The sequence below is a fragment of the Notothenia rossii genome (assembly GCF_949606895.1).
Source record: "Notothenia rossii genome assembly, chromosome: 10".
NCBI lineage: Eukaryota > Metazoa > Chordata > Actinopteri > Perciformes > Nototheniidae > Notothenia > Notothenia rossii.
This window is the reverse complement of record NC_136908.1, coordinates 29038570-29062760: the sequence shown is the minus strand read 5'-3', so window position 1 is coordinate 29062760 and position 24191 is coordinate 29038570. Positions and strand designations below refer to the sequence as shown.

At 42.6% G+C, this 24191-nt stretch overlaps 1 protein-coding gene across 4 annotated transcripts in view; it reads right to left on the bottom strand.

Moving 5' to 3' along the window:
- Positions 1-24191, bottom strand: part of LOC307021948 (zinc fingers and homeoboxes protein 2-like) — a 207550-nt gene that overhangs the window by 30972 nt on the left and 152387 nt on the right. For all 4 annotated transcript variants that reach the window (XM_079654492.1, XM_079654491.1, XM_079654493.1 and 1 more), the window contains 2 exons: positions 10289-13523; positions 8237-8420 (listed from right to left, as the gene is read on the bottom strand). In XM_079654492.1, the coding sequence (XP_079510618.1) occupies positions 8240-8420; positions 10289-13194 (3087 nt within the window). In that variant the 5' untranslated portion in view covers positions 13195-13523 and the 3' untranslated portion in view covers positions 8237-8239. The remainder of the gene's footprint in view (positions 1-8236; positions 8421-10288; positions 13524-24191) is intronic.

Below are 24191 nucleotides of genomic sequence, written 5' to 3'. Positions count from 1 at the left end.
ATATTGAATTTAAAAGCATCAATCTGGTGCACTTTGAGAGAAACATTAAGAGATCTATGGATACATATCTCAACACCCATATGAAACAGAACTGTAAACAGATTTTTCTTTATGGATATCTTACAAATCACTTAAACTGTATTCTTGTTTTGTCATATAGTATTTCATAACTCTTTTTCATTTATTCTCTCTGGCTGTCCATCATATAATGTTCACATAGAAACTAGCTGTCAATAGGAATATCATTCAGAAGAATTATAATTTCTTGCAAAAATCTGTCACAAAAAGAGGTTGCACATTTAAATTCAGGTGTTATGGCAACGTCAGTGGCCAAACAACCACATTTACTGCTGCAAATACATTCAAACATGCTGTTGACATGTAAAGCAGTGGCAACTATGCCACCATTTCAGCTGACTTTTTCTCAGAAATACTGTCACATAACATCCATATATTTCAGTGCTAGGTTGATGCTTAGCTAAGCTAACTGTGAAACACTTTAACTGACAGGACTCCGGATCAAATGTGTACTGTAAGGTAGCTTCTAGCTTCATTTCGAACAGTAAGTCAACATTTCCCAGAGAGCTTTCTTTGAAATCACCAGGTAACGCTAAAAAACATTACATTTAGATTATATGACAAAGTGTTTATTTAATATATCTGGCTAGCTATAGCTACTTGCTAACGGTTTAGCTTACCTCCGCGATTCAAAGTAACGTCAACGTCAACGTCGTTAATTTATGCTTTGCTTACATGTTCGCATAACTTGGAAGTTTACTGACATTTACATACCTTGTTTACCTGGCTCAAGTGGTGGCTCTGGGGTTGTTGTGTGAGCCACCACTTGAGAATTGTCGTATTTTTTAAGAAAATGTTTTCTTATGTCCATCTTCAAAAACTCTGAGTCCGACTGACAGTTTATTTTAAACATTGTCACAGCTCACATGATAGGTACCTGTCAGCCAATAAGACAGATGTTTATTTCCATTCAACTCTCTGGCTGGTCTGGTGTCTTGCCTCTGTTGCATTCACTGAACACGGGAAATTACAATCCTGCCGTCCTCTCTTGTGTCATGATGAGGTTCAGGTGAAGCACGGTTAATGTATTATATTATTGACTCAATAATATAATACATTACTTTGAGAGTAGGCAATCTAGGCATATTAACACAATTAATTAAACATACTTATCACGGCGATGGTGTACTGAGATTTATTTATTTTTTAAATAAAAAATAAAAATATTTTTATTTATTTTTTGCTAGGGGGCCCCTTAGTGGCTGCGGGGCCCTAAGCGGCCGCTTATGTCGCTTAATGGGTCGGGCCGGCTCTGCTCCTCGTAACGGTGCATTGGGAGAGGGGCACTTTCTCAAATGCCTCATTTTTCTCCGGGCATATTAGTGCGGCAGAGTCCAACAAACACTTCTTAATGAACTCTCCGTCAGAAAACGGTTTACTTTTTTTTGCAATTTTGTGGGATAAGACAAAACTCGTCTTGACAGCTGCATCTCTGGATGTGGAATGTTTTGTGAAAAGTTGTTGTTGGCTTCGCAGCTTAGCTAGCAAAGCATCCGACTCCTTTGCCCGCTCTTCCTCAGACAGGTTCTTGTATTTATCTGCGTGTTTGGTAGCATAGTGGCGACTCAAATTGTACTCCTTGAACACAGCGACCTGCGCATCACAAACTAAACACACAGCTTTACCTTTCACTTCTGTAAATAAATACTTAGCGGTCCATGTCTTGTTGAAAACGTGGCATTCAGTATCGATCTTTCTTTTTTTGCCGTTTGCGGACATTTCGAGGACTAGCCGGCCAGCATCACTCGTAGACTGTGGCACGTGCGTTTACGTAAATAAAATAAAAAAACAGCAGCACCCTTTTCAAAATAAAAGCAACACAGTTAGAAAAGTATTTACGCCATGCAAGCAATACAGCTGTGTTGCTTTTATTTTGAAAAGGTTGCTGTTTTTTTTTATTATGTTATAATTTATGATCAACCTCACGTGGGCCGGCCAACGGGCCGGATGTGGCCCGCGGGCCGTAAAATGCCCAGTACTGGCCTAGGTCCAGCTGCTGCGAAGGCTCGGTGCCCTCTGGTTTTGAGCCTGGTCTTGGGCACTATCAGCAGCAGCTGGTCAGCAGACCTTAAAGTTCTGGCTGGGGTGTAGCGCTGGAGGAGTTCAGCTATATAGGCCGTAGCCAGCCTTGAGTGCTTTAAAAACAAATAAAAGGAGTTTAAAATAAATTCTGAACCGAATTGGAAGCCAGTGCAGTGAGGCCAGAATCGGGGTGATGTGGTCACGCTTTTTGTGGCCAGCGAGTAGACGTGCAGCTGCGTTCTGCACTATCTGCAGGCGTTTAATTGACGCCTGGTCCATACCCACGTACAGAGCGTTGCAGTAGTCCAACCTCGAGGTAACAAAGGCGTTAATAACCCTTTCCAGGTCTTTAAAAGATAAAAACGGTCTTGGCCAATAGTCGTATTTAAAAAAAAGCAAGTTTTGACTAGGCTGCTGACCTGCTTATCGAATTTAAAAGCGCTATTGAAAGTCACTCCAAGGTTCGTGAAAGAGGGGAGGACATTATTTTTGAGGGAGCCCAGAATATCAACCTGGGAGGCTGGAGGTTGGGGTCCAAAACAGATAACCTCAGTCTGGCTCTCATTGAGGTTGAGGACATTTTGGCTCAGCCAGGATTTGATCTCTGCTAAGCAGTTCATCAATAGCTGTAATGAGTTGACATTTGAATTGAGTGGCAGATAGATCTGTACATCGTCGGCGTAGCAGTGGAAGGGGATGTTGTGTTTTGTGAGAATTGAACCTTGGGGCAGTAGGTACAGTAGAAAAAGGATGGGGCCCAGAATCGAGCCTTGGGGAACCCCACAGGTAAGAGGGGCTTTGGCTAAGGAGAAGGCACCTAGCTGCACAGAGAAGCTACGGTCTGTCAGGTAGGACCTGAACCATGCAAGGGCAGAGCCTGTGATGCCTGCGGACTGTTCAAGCCGTGACAACAGGATGCTATGGTCCACAGTGTCGAAGGCAGCTGTCAGGTCTAACAGCACCAGGACAGGGCTACCTGAGTCGTCGACTAGGAGCAGATCATTAAAACTCTTAAAAGGGCTGTTTCAGTATTATGCATGGGTTTGAAGCCAGACTGAAACTTTTCATGGATGCCATGCATGGTTAAAAAAGACTGCAGCTGGGCGTAGACTACTCGCTCCAGGGCTTTAGATAAAAAAGGTAGCTGGGAGCCTAAAATTAGCGAGAATGGAGGGGTCGAGATTTTTCTTTTTAAGTAGTGGCTTGACCACGGCATGTTTGAAGGCAGCTGGGACACATCCTGAGCTAAGAGAGCTGTTTATAAGTAATAAAACACTTGCTCCAACTGATTCAAAAACATCTCTAAGGAAGCGAGAGGTTATGCTGTCTGAGGTGCAGTTTGCCGGCCGCAGGTGCTTGACTACATCCGAGGACAGCAGGGGCACAGAAAAGGAGCAGCATCTGGGGTAGCACTAGTGTGGGCTAGCCTAAGAGCAGACACTTTTTCAATAAAAAATGTAAGAAACTTATCACAGAGAGTATTCAATGGCACAATTGGAGAAACATCACAGGGATTAATGATTGAGTTGAGGACATTAAAACGAACCTGAGGTTTATGGCTGTTTTTGGAGATTAAGAGAGAAATGTGCTCTGTTTTGGCTGCTTTGACTGCCGTCTGGTAGTCGGAAAGGCAAGTACGAAGGATTTCTAAGGAAACATGGAGTTGATCCTTTTTCCATTTTCTCTCTGCACGCCTGCAAGCGTGTCTGAGAGCATGAGTACAGTCATTGAGCCACGTCTCTGAGAGAACTTTGGTGCGTCTAAGCGTAAAAGGAGCAACAGAATCCAGTATTACGGCACATGTCGAGTCAAACATGGAGATAAGCTCATCAGCACTAAAAACACAGTTCACCTCTAATTTACAGATCGGAGAAGCATTAAAAACATCAGAGAACTGTGAGGCACTCAAGGGGTTAATCGAACGCAGACGACGCGCAGGGGCACGTGCGGAAGGGATCGAGGTTGTAAACAGAACCGGTAATTGGTCTGATATACGCGTTGCTGCACATATTTCATCCACAGATACAGACAGTCCAAACGATAATACTAAGTCCAAAGTGTGTCCTTTTTCGTGTGATGGGCCAGCCACGGACTGAACGAGACCAAAATAATCAAGGAGATTTAAAAAGTCCCTAACCAGAGGTTTGGACTCGCAACACACATGGACATTGAAGTCTCCGGAGATCAAAACACGATCATATTTCACCACGATCCCGGACAGAAATTCAGAAAAGTCACTTATGAAATCCTTATTGCACTTTGGTGGACGATACACGACTGCGCAGAGTATAGGCGAGGCCGGGTTCAGTTCAAAAAGCTGCAACTCAAAGCTAGCATAGCTAGTAACAGGGTGAAGCAATCGGCATTGGAGGCTAGCTCTAAACACTGATGCTATGCCCCCACCATGGCCGGTGGCACGGGGGGAGCTGAAGAAAGTACAGTCAGGAGGAAGAAGTTCAGAAAATGGTGTATACTCGCCAGCGTGGACCCAGGTCTCCGTCAGAAAATAAAATCCAGTTCACGAGAGGTGAAGAAGTCATTTAGCAGGAACGTTTTGTTTGCTATCGACCTAGCATTTAGCAAAGCCATGCAAAGTTTTCGCTCCGGTTTTGCCGAAGGTGTAGTGCGTTTCAGCTGACGAAGATGTGCGTGTTGAACGCCGTGCGGGCCGGGAGCAGTCAGTCGGGCAGGAGGAGCTGTCAGCGGGCCCAACAGAGGCCGCAGCTCCGGAAAGACAGGGTGAATCCATCGATCCCTCACATGGCGTGCAGCGGGAGGGCCATGACATCTGATGTGTGGATAAGTCCCAGAAGAAGCCGTCAGGTATGCCTCAAGATGGACCAGTGCACCACCACGCTTTCCCCGTCGTCTAAAGCGCTATCGGCGAGGCAGGATGCAGGGCAACCGGCGCAGGTATGTGGGAATATCCGACAGTAGAGGGGGGGAGGGTTTGGGCAGCAATATCAACTCCAGTGAGGGTCTGAGGTGGAGCTTGGCGATCATAGACAAGCAGAGCAGAGACATTCTGACATACATACAACAAAAACAGGATAGCTAAAGGTAGAGAGCTGAGGGAGCGGCAAGCCGACACAGGTGCCATCTTCCCACACACTGGTCACAGCTGATAATGAATAATGAACTCCAACTCAACCAACCATCTATAATATCTAAGTAATCATCTTTAAATAGGACATTAATATTTGTAATATACACACATCTTATTGTGAGGTTAATTTCACATACACTACGCTGCTCTTCAGCACTACTTTGACGTAAGCTTGTCTACATAATCGATCATAGCAAATCAAGATTAAACTTATCAATGCATAAAGTTACCTACCTAATAAAATATCTCTAACTTAAAAGGACGACCTTATTTTACCAACCTCAAACAGAAGCCGTTTGTTCTACAGTATTATCCCACTTAATGCTTAACACTTCTCTATTACGCTTTAACTTGAAGGCTACGATTAGCATCGTTAGCACAGATGTAGCTACCACTTGCTTACTACACGCTAACACTTAACATCCATTAACGTTAGCTGACTAAAAACATAAGCAACACATAAATAAAGTACTCAAATTTCACTTACCGTAAAACTGCATTCATGCACCGTCTGTTTTAAACGTGGAGCGAGTCACAATAGTCTGATATAAGCATGGAGAATAGTCCACAAGGCAACAGCACAACAAACACGGCAGAGTTCAAGTTATGTTCCCCGGATGAGCTGAGCAGGCAGAGCCCCTGTAGCATCACGGAGCAGCTAGCAGAGCAGAAAGCTAACAGCAGCAGTCACTGGACAGACCTGTCACTCGATGTGACCACACCCTAATTTGAGCATAACTTTAAGGCTTAATATAACTTAAACAAATTATAAATGGTAGTAACTCATAAATAAATGGGAATGTGTTTTACACTTTACAATACAAATTGGTAAAAGGGAGCCTTAAGGCTCAACTCAGTGAACAACAGATTCCAATGATGTTGGCTGATGAAGATGACAAAGTAAGCTAGGTATCCAATATAAGGCTTAGTCATCTTGCCAAATAGTGAGCCTGTGTTGATGTCTATGTTAGAACTGGTTTATAAATGGTTCTTAATGGTTAATAAAGTATTTACAACCTAATTAATAACCTAATTATAAACCCTCTATGCATCCTTTATAAGGGTAGTCTTATTGTAAAGTGGTACCCAACAACCAATAACAAGAGGGAAAGAAAAAAAAAGGATAATGGGGCCTCTTAAAATGTTGTGGTGTATTCTAAAACGTTTAAGTTTAACAGTTTCCTTAAATTTCATTGGAGAAACATTTGTTTTTCATTGTTGTTATATGAATGAACATATTTTATGTTTTAATGATTGCAAACATAATTGTCTAATAAAGGAATAAATAATGTAATACGAATGAGAGGGTCTAATTGTCAGGTCCCCAAAAAAAACATTGGTATTTATAATATTCAAAAAAATGCATGCTGCATATTGATTATTGATTTGAGCTGTCAAGTGCTGATTTTGAAGATATCCAAATATGGTGACAATCTTCCAAGCTGTCAGAAGTTCAGTCTCCACCTTGTTTACGGCTGTTTGTCTCGAAGAATCATTTGAACCGATTCTATTTTAATAAACAAAAAGCCGTGAACATTAAAACTTTCAATCTTCTGTCAGAGTCGACAGGAGAGAGGAGCAGCAGCACTCTCTGTCGTCACACTTGGCCCCAGGCGGAGGCTTTTATCTATCAAACTTTACCACACCAGGGGGTCTGCTGCTATTTTAGGCCTCCAATAATGCTTTTTTTCCTGCCTAAATTTTCCTGAAGTTGGTGTTTGTTGCTTAGCAGCTAATGCCAAAACTCACACAGCTACACACACACAGTGACTGGCTGGAGGAGTTGTGTTTGTTGCCTGGGATGGAGGTGCTGGCTTCAACACTAACAGACTGAGGAGAGAGGGGGGGGGAGGCACAGGGGACCACCAGGTACCATCGGGGCCCCGCTCTGTTAAACCACTTCACTCATTATGAAAATCTGCAGACACAGATCTGGTACTACAGAACAGCCTGCTGAATGTTATACTTTTATATAAGATATACTGAATCTCAGACAGAATGTGGGCTGATCAAGACAGAGAGAGGGTTTTAGAAAATTCTATTGCATTTTGGGGTTCTCCCTTCCCTGTAGTGTCATATAGGTTTTTGTGCATGTAAATGGTCTGCAGAGGCTAAAATCCCTGTGTTCTCTCCAGAGGGAGTTTCTCTCCCACACACTCCCAAAACTGACGCAGGAAGACCACAGATTCTATACATGTGTACACCCACAATGCAATGCAAGGCAAGCTTATTTATATAGGACCTTTCAACACAAGGCAATTCAAAGTGCTTTCCAAAAATAAAAGACATTAAGAAAATGGCATTTAAAATCAGTCATTAAAAAGAAAAGCTAATAAAAGAAACATTAAAAGAAAAAATACATGGATAAAAGTTACAGTGCAGTCTAAGATATGAATAGTTCAATTAAAAGCAGCGGCAAAAAGAAAAGTTTTCAGCCTGGATTTAAAAGTAGTAAGAGTTGCAGCGGACCTGCAGGTTTCTGGGAGTTTGTTCCAGATATTTGGAGCATAATAACTGAACGCTGCTTTACCATGTTTAGTTCTGACTCTGGGGACAGAAAGCTAATGGAGTGATCACAATTTAGTATGTAGTATTGAACCATATATTTTATTATTGTGGCAATTAGAAGAGAGAAGCACTTATTTTGATATCTAAAAACCTTTGAAAACGGGTCAAACAGGAAGGTTCAGAAACTTCAGCTTTGCAGACGTTTCATTAGGAAGCAAACATACATTTAACATGTTTGCAAGAGCTCAAGGATAAACACAGTGTGTGTGTGTGAGTATACAAAACAACTCCACAGCTCACCTTTAACATTACATAAATATTTTTTTTCTGACATACTTTTAGCTTTTCAGAGAATTTTCTTTGATCAGAACACTCAGGGCTTGAAGGACTTCGCAATAAACAGTTTTAACATAAAATACAAAAAGGGATCACATAATGTGAAAAGAAAAACAACAATTCAACCAGAACCACATCTCTAAAATAATAACAGCTGACATGAAACAAACCTGGCAGCTCTCTTACCGTTTATCCAGTCAGCCTCCCAGGTGTGTCATCTGTCATCTTCCTTTCTCTGTCCAGGAGCAGATCCCGCCCCCTCCTCGAGTGTCCGTCCTCCAGCCAGCTGCCGAACATCTCCCGCACTCCTCCCCCGACTCCTCTGTTCCGTCCCCCGTTCTTAAACTCCACCAGGTTCTGCTGCCTCAGTCTGTTGGAGTTAGTCACAGGTTAAGATACAGAAACTGAGAGACGCTCTTATTTACCAAACATGTTCGAATGTTAAATCATTACTGGTGATTGATGAAAACACTACTAAACCACTAAGATCCAGAAACAGAAAGGTGCTTAGAAACTGTCTTTCGGACCACTATGCTTTCTTAAACAAATTAGATGGCACTGTAAAGTTAAGACGCAACCGATCTGTCATATATTTAATTCTAGCAGATTAAGGAAAAATATCTATATCTATCAAATAATATTTGAAATCTGTTTTGATTGATTATTGTTTTTTTATTAACAAAGGGAACAGTCATCATTTTTTGTTATTTGAGATACTAAAGCTTACAATCAGAATAAACAAAAGTGGTTCATAATAATCAAATAATTACATTCTGAAGGACTACATTCTCTTCGTACCTCAATTGTGTTTAAGCTAGGACAAACTGGGTTTACATTTTTGGAAAATAAATTACAAAATAATACTTCATTAATTAAAAGGTCACAATTTACTGTCAACCTTTGTTATCTAAAGTAGATTTCAGAATTGTTTCATTGGATTTACTTTTAAAAAGCAACAATAATGACTGTAGAACAACCTTGCCTTCCTGTCTCATTAATTTTTAGTTGTCTGTTCATTTTTCTTTACAGAGTGCGTTTTGTTGTGTACAGAGTTTATAAAACCAACAAGAACCAGAAGGTTGTCAGTGTGCCGTCAGTGCATGTTCATTCTGTGGTGCTTTCCATTCCAGAGTTGACTCATGGGAAAAATTAACTCTTGCCTAAATGATTGTGGAGATATTGGTTTCCAACCTAATGGCTCTGTTATTTAGCCAAAGATCTCCCAGGCTCCTGGAAGAGAAGGCAGACTAAATAGAGTCCTGTAAATTCGCTGGTTAATGTCCTGAAACAATGTTAATGTGGCAAAAACAACACAAAACTTACAGAGAGGAAGCAGGAAATGTGTTTTGGACGCACCCCAGAATATGTCAGTGAGTAGAAACAGAGGAGGTTCTATGCTATATTATATAAATTAAATTAAATTGACTTGACTGTTTTCATGTGACATGCTTGGTTAGAAGCACTGCATCATATTCATTTGCACGAGTGTTAGGGTTCCATTAATCTAACCCCACGAACATGTCCAGTTTAACGGACAAGTTTAGGAGATGGATATCCCTCATTGTCTGCATTTATTCAGATATATGATATGTCTCTCTCTCATCATTTGTTTGCAAAAAGACAGGAAGCCCATATTACATTGCCTGCAACCTTGTTTGACCTTGTAACCCTTAAAGTCCTGGTAAAGTAAAATCAAATATTTGTTTCTAAACACATTAATACATGTAAGTAAAGAGCTGAACATGTGAAAAGACTCTGAATATTGTTGTTGTGGAGTTAGACCATGAAACAGTTTTTCATAATTCATGTGTTTTTGATTTTTTGGGTGAGCCAAAATCAAGGTTAGATGACTCACAATAGATATTCTTAACATAACCCTTCCCAGAACTCAATTTCTATACTGGAATGCAGACCATCAGTGGATGGGCGGTTTAAACTATTTATTTCCACAGTCAATGGTGTACCGGCCATTTTGCCATCCCATCGATGGGCAGAGGTCCGTCATAAAATCCAATGTTTACAGCGGTTATCGACCCTAACTGTCTTTTCACCCCTTCTGCTTGCCTGTCATTCCCCTGTGTTCGAGAATCTCCAACAATATTTAAGTACTTCGAACAAATGTTTGGAATAAGTGTTACTAACAATTTGAGAGAACTGTTACTGCTCAAATCAGAAAGGCCCAGAGAAGTAAACAAAATACATGACTATAAAAAGTGTTTAAAATTATGGAACCAGTACCTGCCAGCAAGCCGGTCGTGGAGCTCATCCTGCTGTTGACTGCTGAGGCTATGGGCACGCTGATCCATCAGCCAGCCAAACTCCACCTCCAACATCTTACTGCTGTGGTTGTTTGTCAGGGCTCCTTCTTGACAGCGCTGGAGGATGTTGGGGGGAGAGTGTTTGGGAGAGTACACAGGCTGCCCCTGCCCTCCATTCACAAATAGTTCTGTCAGCTCCATGTGGCCGCTCTGCAGCCGGCTGTCGTGGAACCAGCGGGCAATTTCAGCGCGTCCTGTCCGACTCTCCATTTGGCTGATCTCCTCAGGGGAAGGCCACCGCGTTTGAGCAAAATTGTCCTCGAGGAGGGCCTGGGATCTGCTGTCTGGAGGCACTGAGCAGGAATTAGGGTCGGGGATGGAGGGTGCAATGATGGGCATGGAATGCGAGGGAGTCAAAGGGCTTTTAAGATGGCTCACACCAGTGCTTGGCTTGTGAATCCCATTTAGCTGTAGGGTTTGGTGTTGTTGTTGATGTAGTCGCTTCTTAGTGATGGCAGCAATGCCACCGGTGCCCATCCTCTTAGTGCCCATGGAGTTAAGAAGGGCTTGTTCCAGGTTGTCGCGTAGTGCACGGCGTTCAACAAACCAACTCTCGATTTCCTCGTGAGACAAGTTGGTGCTGCCCGCCAGATTATCCACATCATTAAGGGTGGGAAAGCCATTCCTCAAGAAGTTCTCCTCCAGTATCTTCAGCTGTTCCGATGTCTTTCCTTTCATCCTTTCCAGCAAGGGAAATTGGGTCAGTACTGAGGACTTTTGATGAAAGTCTGGTTTCAGGACTCCAGCCAGCTCACCACCATCCAAAAGTAGGACACCATTTTGCTGAGCCAGGGAGTTGTGATTGTGGGACCATTTTCCGTCTGTACGAGATATCCCGTTGGCCTCTGCCAGAGGATAGAGTACTTTATCTCTTTCTCTATTCCAATCAAATCCTTGTTGCTCTTTCAGTTTCTTGCTATCGAAGGGAAACCCTGGAATCTGGGACACGGCTTTAGTAGGAGCCCGAATTGACTGGATAATGGTTGACCTTCTTATCTTCTGGCCATTGAGTGGTGGGGAGTTTGGCAGCTTCTGATCAGAAGCTGCCAAAGCATGAGTATAAAGGTGCTTTTCTTTGGAAGTGATAGGCGAAGTTATAGGAAAAAGTAAAGGGTTTTGAAATGAAGGTGCAAAGATAGGCGGAGGAACTATCAAGGGCCTTGTTAAAGATTCTGGAAAGACTAGGGAGGGCAGGGACACCACTGGCTTTGTTTTGGTGTTTCCTAACGTAGAGAGAATCTTCCCTTTGGACAACAAAGAAGATGATGATGAGGGCGGTGGCATTAAAGGCACAGTTGAGGATGGCCACCTCATCTCAGAGGTGACCAGTGGAACTGCTACAGGTCTCCTCGTCTCCATTGGGACAGGAGGCGGAGCCATTGGGAGGCGGTCTTTTGGCGGAGGAGGAGGGGGAGGAGCCATGAGGCCCCTGTCTTTAGCATTGCCAGAATGGGGGGCAACTGCCATTATGGGCCGTTTAGCCTCCGGGCCAGACACTGTCATTCGATGTGTTGGCAAAGATCGTTTAATAGCAAGGCTGGAACCAATTGCAACTTCACCGGGAGAAGTTGTGGTGGTGACTACACTCAACCCATTGGACGTAGTGGTCCGGACATAACTTGTGTGTCCGACTGTGGTGTGGACAAAGGTCTGCTGGGTGGATTTGACGGACGGTTGAGCGGCAGTAAACGTGTGATGTGCAGGAGGGATGGTGCCATTGAACATCTTTTTCCTGGCTTCTTCCACCTCCTCTGGGGACCAGGTGATGCCTTGCTTCAGCCGCTGGGTAGTGAACCAGACCTTGATCTGATCCTCCGGGTGTTTGGAGGCAGCCGTCAGCCATGACAGCTCAGCATGCGTTGGGTAAGGGAACTTGTTAAAGGACGTGATTAACGTTAAGTTGTCATCTAAAGAAGGGTTATATTTGGTGGTGTTCAAGGGAACAGCTATTTTTGGTACAGAGTTAAAGTTAGGCGGACGCTGGAGCATTGGGGTGACATGCGAGAGCCGTTGAAGGATATTGGGTTCGGGGATGATCACTGTTCCGTTGATGTTGACTGCTGTGATTTGATTCTTCTGATTCTGGCTTTTCAGTTCCCCCCCTTGATACAGTGACTGGATATTGTCGAGGATTTTCACTGTGGTTGATATGCATGGTGGAAACATAAAGCTGCTGTTGCTGTCGTCCTGTTCATTTGACATTTTGCATACAACTGAATTGTCCTTGCCTTCGATTGTCTGTTCTAAGATAGTCTGATTGTTCATTTTTATCCGCTTGAACTTAAAATTTGTCTCGCCCGGGTGCTGGCTCTCGTTGTGCTCTGTGAGCGAGTCAAACTTCTTGGTGTTGAAGTTGCAGACAGCACAGAGGTACAACGGATTGAGAATGACGTTAGGGTGGCTGGAGTCTACGTGATCTTTAAAGTCATTCAGGTTCCGTGTAGAAAACGGGCAGTATTTGCATTCATAGCCTCTGGACTCTTTTTTCTGAGGCAGCGGGTCAGAGTCCGCCTCTTCCCTGTCCTTCTCCTCTATGGTTTCTTCATCGTCAATGACAGGGGGTTGGTCTTTTTCTCTCAACTGCTCCGTTTGTTCTAATGGCTCAGTATTCTGGGTTTCCACTATTTCTGGAAACGTCTCCTGGTCTGGTTTCTCTGAGTTCTCCTGCTGGAGGTCTTCTACAGTTTCGGATGATTCTGATTGTTCGTTTTCTGTCGCATAGTTGTCCGTCAATATTTCCATATCCATTACCTCATTAGGGTCATCTTGCTCTTCATGCACGACCCGGACCATGCAGGGGGTGGAGGACTTTCTACGACTGGACATGATGGTTGCTGCTGGTGGTGTTAATAATGGTTGTGCTGGTGTTGCTGATTGCGTTGAAGATACTGCGTATTTTGGCTGCTGCTGGTGCTGGCCGAGGACGTCAGTGAGTTGGTTTATGAAAGGAACTTACTTGAGTGGATTGGAGCTGATGGCTGTGGATACTGGTAGGTGGGTGGAGTTTAATCTCCAGTGTGCAAGTGGGAGGGCGAGAACCGGCTGACTGTGCCGGCCCAGGACCGGTTGTGCAGTGGCGTTTCCCGCTCACTGGCAGTGTCAGCTAGCGACCTGGGCGTCATGGGAGAGCATCACAGACAGCAGCGGCTTTCAAGCTGCGCAGAGACAAACACAGAGAGAGAAAATTACATGTTAATATTGTTTGTGTTCAGTGAACTGAGCTGAAGCCACTTGGGAAAAGACAGTCATGTTGATATTGTTTGTGTTTGAAGTAATGTGCTGCATTCAACCAGAATAATACAAAGAACGGGAAAAATGCATGATGGGCAATGACAGAAAGGTACAAAATAGATAATTTGCACTTTTGTTAACAGCAAACTCAGCTTTTGGTTCTGTTTTTTTGAGAGTTGTCAGTTCAACCCAGTATAAAGAATAACACACATAAACATCAACAGAGATTTCAATACTCACTGGGACCAACTGTACCAAATATATGTGCAGTTTTGTACAATTATGAGATTTGGAATAACATTTTCTTCAAAGACAAGTTAGGTGTAAAGTAATACACTTAAAAACCCTGAAAACTTACATTAAATCTTAAGTATTTTTCTACAGCATGAAATAATTTTCAATGAAATAGCAGCAGCTTCAAAACAGTTTGGACATTATTCATCAAGACTTTATACCCTGTTTTTTCTGCTTCATCTAGACTGAATGAATCACTCAATCAAAGTAAATTCAGCTGATCATCATCCGAATTGTTTTTAATCAAGTTAAATACAGAAGATTTTCTCATTCAAGCATCTCATACGGTGAGGACTTGCTGATGATCAGTCATATCAATCAGCAGAAAGAAGTTTGGTTAATTTTCTTCCATCAGAAAACACAGTGAAATACTTTTTTGAATATTCATTTTTATATCTGTGGAGAGCAGATTTTGGATTTTGGATTCATGATGTCCCCAGTAAAAAAAGAAAAAAAATGTAAAGAAAGAGGTTAAAAGACAGAGAACTGTACGTCAGGAAAATCAGCAGAAGAAGACAGACAGGAAGTAAACACTAATGGGATCAGCAGTAGAAGACAGACAGGAAGTAAACACTAACGGGATCAGCAGTAGAAGACAGACAGGAAGTAAACCCCAACAGGAACATGGTAGGGGCTATGGCAGTGTGTAAAGACTGGTTCATGGAAAATGAACTTTATTTTCTTAGCGGAAGAAAACGATGACTTTAAGTCAATAAAATAATGTTTAATTAATATGATGAGTCAAGACGTTGGTTTATTTAGTATGTGGCCGTATATTAAGCGGAATAATGTGCAATGAGGCGGTCATTAATAAAAACACACAGGGTGATCATTGAGCATGTGATTTAGATCAAATTGAACATTATCCCTCACATATCCAATATTTGGGAGAGAAACTATGTGAGCGCATATGGGATAGACATTGATAAATAGATGTTCCATAATAATCTACGCTCTGGGACTGTGCTACTTGTTGAACAACTCTACATCGAAGTTGAGAAGGTTACAGTATTGATGAACAACTTGACACTTTACTTGCCCGCCTTTCCCCGTTACTTTAAAACCTACGCCAAGCTTTTATTTCCACGCTCGTCCTGATCATCAGAGAAACTTCATCAGGCCCAGCTTCATCAGACACTGGCAGATGACGGCGTCTAGGACAAAGCCGAGGCCAGAAGTTATAAATGAAGCCAGTCTGACTGACGAGAAGTGCCACTTAATCAGGACACAGTGTTCCAGGCCAATCACATGTAAATGCAATACATTGAAGAGTCCGCAGCAACTACAAAAGACAAAAAAGTCTCCAAACCCCATTAAAAAGACATTAAGCGTCTAACAAAGATTCGGGCAAAGACAACTTCACAGGATAATTACCCTGTAATCATGTAATAAGAGAGACTCAGTGATGAGATCTCCTGACAGCTATCATCCACACAATGGAAGAGCGAGGTAAAAATGGATGGAAAGGCAGAGGAGGAAGAGGGTGGAGGGATAACAGGTTGGAAGGAATGGGAAAAGAGGAACAAATTAAAGGAACAAATGCAGGTAAAAGAGAGAGAACGAGTGAATGGGAAACACTGGAAGTGCAGAGATAAAGGGGTGAGGAAAAGGGGAGAGTCTAAAAAAGTTCCAAGCTGATGAAAGAAAACAGGCACAAAGCAGAAGACACATTAAGTAGGCCACTGCCTGGCAGACAGAAAGAGAGAGAAGACAGTGAAAAGAGAGAAGAAACAGACAGATGAGAATAGGAAGTAGACAAACATAAAGAGGGAGGAGGAGAAGAGGGCCAGACAAAAAGGAGACAGAGAGGAAAGATGAATAGAAAACAGACGACAGAATCAAGCGCAGATGAAGAGGAGAGGAGGAAGAAAGCATTTACATGTGATAGAACATCTTAAGACATATCACAAAAAGATAAAATTGGGTTCTGGTGCAGTTTATCAATGCAAAGTTGAATCTTTGCCAGATCGTTTTGGGGGAGAAAAACAATTTTCAGTGAAATTGAAAGCATTTCAACATTTAATTAGTATTGGGCAAGCTGTTATTTGTCCCCTGTTTCTCTTAATGTTGGAAATATGTCATGCTCTCACAGCCTCTATCAGCTTCTCACCGCCCGCACAGGACAAATATTTTATAGTTTCAGAGAAACGAGAGACCTATTTGATTTTTTTTTTCAAATAGGTCTCTCGTTTCTATAGAACTAGAACTAGCCCTATTATAGATCTTATGCATTTACATTGCTGTTTACTGCATTCTTCAAATAATGAGATTCCAGTAAGCATTTCAATAATCCCGCAGACAAGAGCTGGACACGATATACCGTTTAATTGATTGACAGAAAATAAAATTGGTGTCCTAGCCAATTTGAGCTATTAAGCCTTTTGACAACCAACTAAAATCAGAGTCTTCACACTTTTGGATTTGCAAAAAATACGGAAAACATTCCTAAACCGCATCTCAAAGGGACCCAAAGACACACGGAGAGTTAAACCCAAATATAAAGAGAGCACCGACACTGCCATCATTTTTCTCCATCTCTCCAAAACTCTCCAAAACAATTCTTAGGATTGTTAACTGTTTGACTGGGAGAGTGTGTGGGAGAGAAGCACAGGGATGTTAGCCTTTGCAGAACATTAACATGCACTAACACCTATAGAACACACAACAGGGAAGGGGAAAGCCAAACAACCACAACGGCAAGCACTTTTCAACCCAAGGCAATTCAAAGTGCTTTACAATATGAACTATTATACTTTCAAATGACTGTGGTCATCGCTCAAAGGTGATATCTAAATTGCTCCTGCTGATTTGTATTTACTAAAGCCAGTAATGTTGCTTTCTCTCGACCTCCAGAAAATGTATTGACTTTGCTACACTAAAAAGCAACTGTTTCAAGACCTGTTTACTGATTTATGATCATGTCCATTCTGCGCCCACTCCAAGATATTAACTTCTCTGTGGTGGAATTGTATTTCATTCTTCCACAGTGGTGGAAATGATGGTTTTACACATGGTCTCTGGTGGTTATCCAGACTTCATAGAGCCGAATACGCAACTCTTGTTTGAAGCTTTTGTTAAGTTGCAGAGGATAAAATCAACAGATTCTGAAAAAGTCAATGGAGCATATTCAAGCTAAATAGATGTTAAGTTGCTCTTTACAGTCTCCATTGACTCCTATTTAGACAAAGTTAAATAGCTTGCAGCCTAAACCAATACCTAATAAATATCCATTCATATATTCCACGTTTTCACATGTTTTATTGCTTATAAATACTTTTTCCAGAAATGCAGCTGCTGCCAGAGGTTGCTTGGGAAAAGAGATATAAAACCAGAGGAAAAGGAGTGTAGGAGGAGGTAAAGAGCAGTATAGGAAGAGGTGGAGGGAGACGAGTGTGCAGGAGCCAAATAAGAAAGTACTGCAGATCACCAGAAACAGGAGAGGCCAGGAGAGTAGGTGGAGAGACAGAAAGTAGACCAAAAGAGAGATATGGAAGTGCAAATCAAGGGTTAACCCTGTAACCCATATCAAAAATAACCGGCATTGAATATTAATAATATTTGCTCTGTATGCACATACCACTTTTACACGCACTGGTTCCTGCACATTTAACCCTTGTATGGCGTTCTCATTTTTGTTACTCAGCCAGTGTTCGTGGGTCTGGTGGACCCGCTGCCTTTTTGGGCTTCAATTCAACACAATCAAACTATTTTATGTTAAAATACTCAACAGATGTTTACTTCATCTCAATTACAAGCAATATAAACAGCTTGTTTTTTTGCCCTCTGACCGGCTGGTCCTGTGGCTCATCTTTTTTTTGTAACTAGCTGATGCTCAATCTCATCCTCTTCTTCAAAGTCACTGTCAGACGCAGAATTCTCAGAATGTGATCCTCACATTCTGAATCCTCTTCCTCTACATCATCATCATCTTCATCATCAAATGGTTCTCTCTCTTCCAGAATCATTTGCAAGGCCCTCTGAGCAGAGCATCTTTTGGCCATCTTGATCAGTTGTGCTAAGGACCCAAACTGGCAAAGCTTTATTTATTGTGTCTTGCCCCAAATTTGCAGCTGGGATAGAATGTGAAAAAGATAAAGATTGGTTCCCGCAAGACATAATGCGGGAATGTGAGAGCAGACCAGTGTCGGTGCTTGAATTTATCAACAATGTTGTAACCTTGAGCGGGATCAACATGAATGGCAGGGGCAGAAACACAAAGTCTCACACATACACACACTAACACACACACACACACACACACACACACACACACACACACACACACACACACACACACACACACACACACACACACACACACACACACACACACACACACACACACACACACACACACACACACACACACACACACACACACACACACACACAGAAGGCCCAGAAAGGTGCACAGGACCTACAATTTCGACACTTTTGTTAGCCCCGGGACCCAAACACCCTGCATGTAATGTAAATGTGTAGGGGGGTGTACAGTGGGTGGTCATTGAAAATGTGTGCTGATATATATTCTTGAAAGAAAATGAGCTAAGGAGTGAAGGTTTGAAACAATTATTTATCATATCATTTTTCTTTAGCTAAATAATGAAAACGGGTCCCACAGACCCGAATACCATACAAGGGTTAAATGTATATATTTAACCTTGCTCACATATCAGTATATATGTACATTGACTTGATCAGAGCTTAACTCATATTATTTTTGTGTTTTCTATTAATCTTGTTAATACATGTTTATTCGCATATTCTTATTACCCCCGTATATATTCCCATGTGCAGTGATTCTTCCTTTTTCTGTTGCTGCTGTTATGACACCTGAATCTCCCTACTGAGATCAATAAAGGCTCATACTGTCTTATCTTATGAAACTAGAAATTGGTTTAAATGAACAGAAAAGGTTTGGGGGCTGGCTGAGAGGAACTAAGGATAGAGAAATAAGGGGGACGGAGCTTCATGTCGCTGCGGAAGAGCGCTGCCAGCTCCACAAAGAAAGGAAGAAAAGGGAAGAAAGGACCCGGCAGTGTCATGTTTTGCTGCATCACTGGATCGGCCCCCAGGACCCCGGGCCGACTTCTGGAGAAGGGAGTCATGTGCTGCTTGGCTGCGTCCCATTCGGTCGGGGTCAGCATTGTAATTACTTGTACAGTATTTGTGTAAAGGGGATTGTTCAGAGCACGATAGCACTTTTGTAATTATGTGGAAAACAATACAACTGCAGCCGGGACAACAGTGATTTGCAAGAAGTGCAAATTTGGGAGTTTTTCTGAAGACAAACAAACATTAGTCCCTTTCTTCTTCTTCCATAATGTCCTGATTTTTCAAGGCCAGCAGTAATTTTAGATAGACATTCAGGACTTTTTCCCTAAAGGATTCCCTTCCTGCTAAATTCTGCCCAAACCAAATTCAGATCATGATGGGACATTCTAACTTCCTTCTGTAAGTGACACCAGAGTAACTGGAGTGGATGAGCCCGGGTGAGGCAGAGTTCAGTGCAGGATTTACAGATGAGAGAAAACACATCAGATTTTCTCCTCCATCAAGGTCAAAGCCAAGCATCAGTCTAACCACAAACTGTATCCATCTATCTCTCTGACATGCAAACTGGATCCAATCCAGTTTGCATGTCAAGGCAAACAAGGGCATAGTGGAGAGAAAAGGATGTCAAGAATGCCATAAAACAACTCGGAGATGAAAGAAAGAAGGTAATGAGGAGATATCTTGGGAAATGAAATGACAAATTAGCGAGACAAAAGACAGATCGGAAGGCGCCAAGTGTGCTAATAGGAGGGGTTATAGACGTTTTACTGGAACAAGGGCAAACTGGAGGGAGGGCAGAAAAACATTTACAGAAACTAGAAACAAATTCCACCGCTGCTCGTCTTCAGTCACCAGGGATTCTGAATTAGGGTGAATCATAGCTCATCCTGAAACCAAACGCTCAAAGATCTGATGCTCTAAATAACCATTCCAAAAAAGTACGGATACAATACAAGTGGCCTTTTGAGCCCTGAAATGTAAAATCTGTAACACTCTCTTTATTGAACTTTGGGAAACTATATGTAAGGACACAAAGAAATTGAACTAACTGATGTCATTCTAACACCGTGCTTTAGACTGGGTCACATTTTTTAATTATACCCTAAGTCAGTGGTGCCCACACTTTTTCAGCTTTGGAGCTACTTTTAAAATGACCACGCCCAAGCGATCTACCTACAGGGCCGCCCCTGCCCAATCTGTGTCGGGGGGGGACGGGGTTGACTAAACGGCGGATAAACTGTGGCACGCTTACACTAATTGCGCCGCATAAGTGTATAATAATGCGCCGCATTTGTGCTTCAGATGAGGAGGTGAGGCCCCCTCACAACTGCATGAACCCATATGGCACAATACAAGTCAGACTGGCTTACCTGTACGTCAATCAAGTGGCAAATGCCATAGTAAGGATGGATGATAGGCTAACCTTTAAAAAAATAAAAAGTTTTTTTTTTCTTTTCTTTTTTTCTTAGTTTTTTTTCAATGCCATGCGATCTACCCACACTACCCGGTCGATCGCGATCGACGTATTGGGCACCCCTGCCCTAAGTTTTATGAAATTGCATGTTTCGATGCCTCAGTTGAATATTGGTGTTGTGTACAGACAGAACAGACAGATCAGAGTAGAAAAAGGCCTCACTGAACATAATGACATGTTTTTAATCACTTCCATTTCTCCTCACAAACCAACCTGCTAACACTCTCCTTATTCTCTGTCAGTTCTTTTTTTAACTAAAGCTGCTGAAACATGGTTTTCAATGCAATGTATCATCAGTTCTCTAAAGAGTCTTTGTAACCAAGCATGTAATCAAATCTATTTTCACCATTGAATGGTTAAAAACAACCAAAACAAAGGCCAGAAAATGTGTTCATCAATTGTTCAAACTCATTTGATTGCAACCTATTTAACACAACGTCCATCATCGGACTGTAAAGTCATTATATTTTCCCGCACATAATCGGCTAATAATAATAATACAATGAATATAATAATATTAAAGTTTATTAATACAGCACTGCAAATAAAATGGATTACAGTGCGTTACATCAAACACATAAAACCCAACATTACAATAATTTTTGAATAACCAGGCAATCATAAGTAAAAAAGGGAAATTACCATAACATAATGTATGAGTACACTGATCTTTATTCTCAACGTCGAGATCAAAGCGCAGCATAGATCAGTGATTAATTTTTGCAAATAAAGAAAAAGTTAAAGGACAAATAATGATCGAGCCTTCTGATATAGATAGTTATTATAAAGTGATTTTATAGAAGATGCTGATGTATATTTGTGCACATTCCTCTATTTTATCGTCCTTCTTATGAGAATCAGGTTCTTCTCAGTTTTGTGAAAAGTGGGCAGTTGAACAATTGTTTAGTAAGGCAGCTGTTCTATACAAAGTATCAAAAAGTTTCATCATAATTGGTGTTTAAGGAAAATTATAGAACCCAAAGTAATATGTCTGAGATGCTTTGAGTTGTCCATCTTCAAACAAATATTGGAATTCTGAATAAAAGTGACGGCTGTGGTTGTGAACACTTCCTGTTCCACAGTAAGAGCCTGCGACTGTCACAGTCTGCTCTATCATTCACCAGCAGTTTTCCATTCACCTGTCTCACCTGTTAACCACACACACATATTTGCTCACTCTCTTTCTCTACTGCACCCATTAGTCACACTGCCATTATTTAAACCAGACACACACCCGTTGACAGATCTTACTTTGCCTTCATGCTAGTCTTTTCGCTTCCGAGGCAGCTCGTGTGGCGTTCACGATCAATCATCTGACTGGGAAAGCCCGACTGTGGGGCACAGCTGAATGGGAGCAGCAGACACCCGCCTGCTCTTCTTTCCCCGTCTTTTCCGCGGAGCAGCGCAAGGTGTTTGGACCTGTGTCTGTGGGTCCAGACGCTGCAGGACGACTACTGAGGCTGAGCCAGGGTAATGGATCTGTGGTGGATTATGCTATTGAGTTTCGCACCAGGGGCCGCTTCAGCAACTGGAATTCTGCAGCCCAGTGTGACGCCTATCTGCGTGGCTTGGCGGCTTACGTTAAAGACGAGCTGGTGTCTTTTGATCTGCCCAAATCACTGGATGGGCTGATTGAGCTTACTTCCCGCATGGACTGGCGCATTAGGGCGGGCCATACTATTTTTTTTGTGTAAATCGATCAAGAGGGGTGTTCATATAACGTATTTTGGCTTGTAGAACATAAATCTGAAGATATTCTTAAATTCTGATAATCCTAACCTACATCAATTTGCAGTTTAATATTATCTATTTTTATTTGCTATTCTTCTGGAAAAAAGAGACTAAGTTGGGGGTCTTTTATTTTGAAGTCAGGGCTTCCTGTCTGATGTGAAATTTACAGGAAACGAAACTTACTTCAGTGTATCAGTGTTTTCAGTGTGAACTAGTTGAAATGGCTCAAGTCAAAACATGGGCAAAATCGACTTCTCATTTGAGTAATCTTGTTGGCACTGGGCGAGAGCTGTTGGTGTCTGATAGGAGGTGATAGGAGGAACTACCCAGTGGACCAGCTGGTGGGTGATATCTTCCCTGGTCTGATTGGTCAGTAGAGCAAAGTGAATGCTCTTTTCAAACCACCTGTTATAAATGAAAAGGTGACCATCATGTCCAAGCTCAAGGAGGTCTGGAATCAGGCAGTGAAGCTTTCCCTTGGGAAGGGCAAACTTGATGCCAAAGAGAGGTTCAGTGTCAAGTTAGACCAATTCTTTGATATTTTGACTTGCAAGTGTCAGATTACCAGTTGTGAGAGGGGAGGCTGTGATGGCTGTGTGATCCAGGCCCACATGAACTGTTCCTGCAGCAGAGAGAAAAGGATTCCTATAAAATATCTTGCATACATCAAGGGACAGAAAGAAAAGGTTGGAAGTAAAGGACCCCACCAAATGGGGGCCCCTGATCCGCAGGAGCACAAGAGACAGGTGAGGACATTGGAAAGGCAGGGGATGGAAAACATGGCAGAGGAAAGGAGAAGGAGCAAGGAGGAAAATGCTGCAGCAGCAGACAAGGCAGCCAGGAAGGATGTTAAGAGGTTTTTGGCAGACGGTGATGAGGATCTGGAATTGGAGAGTGGTGCTGAAGATGAGTTTGTCCCTGAAGTTGAGCTCTTCCCTGAAACTGAACCTGAGCCTGCAGCTTCAACAAAATGACAGAAAAACTAGAATGATATTCCAAATGTTGCGCTTGCCAGTGTAAAGTATATGGCATAGGGCTGAGACCAACTGCAGCGATAGCAACTGCAGCTCTGATTGATGCAGGAATCATCACAGAAGACAACACAAGTAAAGTGATTGATAAGAACAAGGTCAAGAGAGCACAGGAAAAGTTGATGAGAGAGCTGGGAGAAGAGTTTGAAGAGAAGTGGAGGGATGGGGGGGATCTCCTGCATCCTCTTTGATGGGCGGATTGGCCTGACCAATGTGATAATGGAAGTTGAGGGCAGTGACCAATCTTTTCCTGCAAAGATCAAAGAAGAACACTATAGTGTTGCTGGTGAGCCTGGCAGCAACTATCAGTTCCACTTTGCCCCAGAGAAAGCAACTAAAGAGGACTCAAATGCTGAGCAGATTGCTAAGGACCTGTTTGCCTGGCTGAAAGAAAGGGGTTTTGATAAGACCTTATCGGCCATTGGAGGAGACTCAACTAATGTCAACACTGGTGTGAAAGCTGGGGTAATGCGAAAGCTGGAGCTGCACCTGGGGAGAAAGCTGGTGTGGTTGGTGTGAAACCTGCACACTGGTTAACTTCCCCTGCGCCATCTCATTGTTGGCCTTGATGGCCCTACTCTGTCAGACAACAAATTATCCAGACACAGAGGCGGGAGCGACGGTCGGAGGGAGTTCAACATGCCTGGGCGCCCCGACATCCGGGTTCGACTGGGACTCCTCGCCTCACTCCAGAGCCGCAACCAGGGGGTGACGAGCCCATGCAGGTGGGTCGCACCAGTTTCACCTTGGAGGAACGTGAACATCGTAGACGAGGTAACCTATGTCTCTACTGCGGCCGTGCCGGCCATTTTGTTTCTCACTGCCCGGTAAAAGGCAAGGCTCAGCAGTAATGGGGAACATACTGGTGAGCCAAACCCCTGGATTTGTTCCCACTCAGAGACCGTTGAGCCACGCCCGGTTGCTATAACCGGATAGCTCTCAGGTCATTGCAGTCTTTATTGACTCTGGTTCGGATGCGAGTATTATGGACGAAAAGCTGCAGTTGG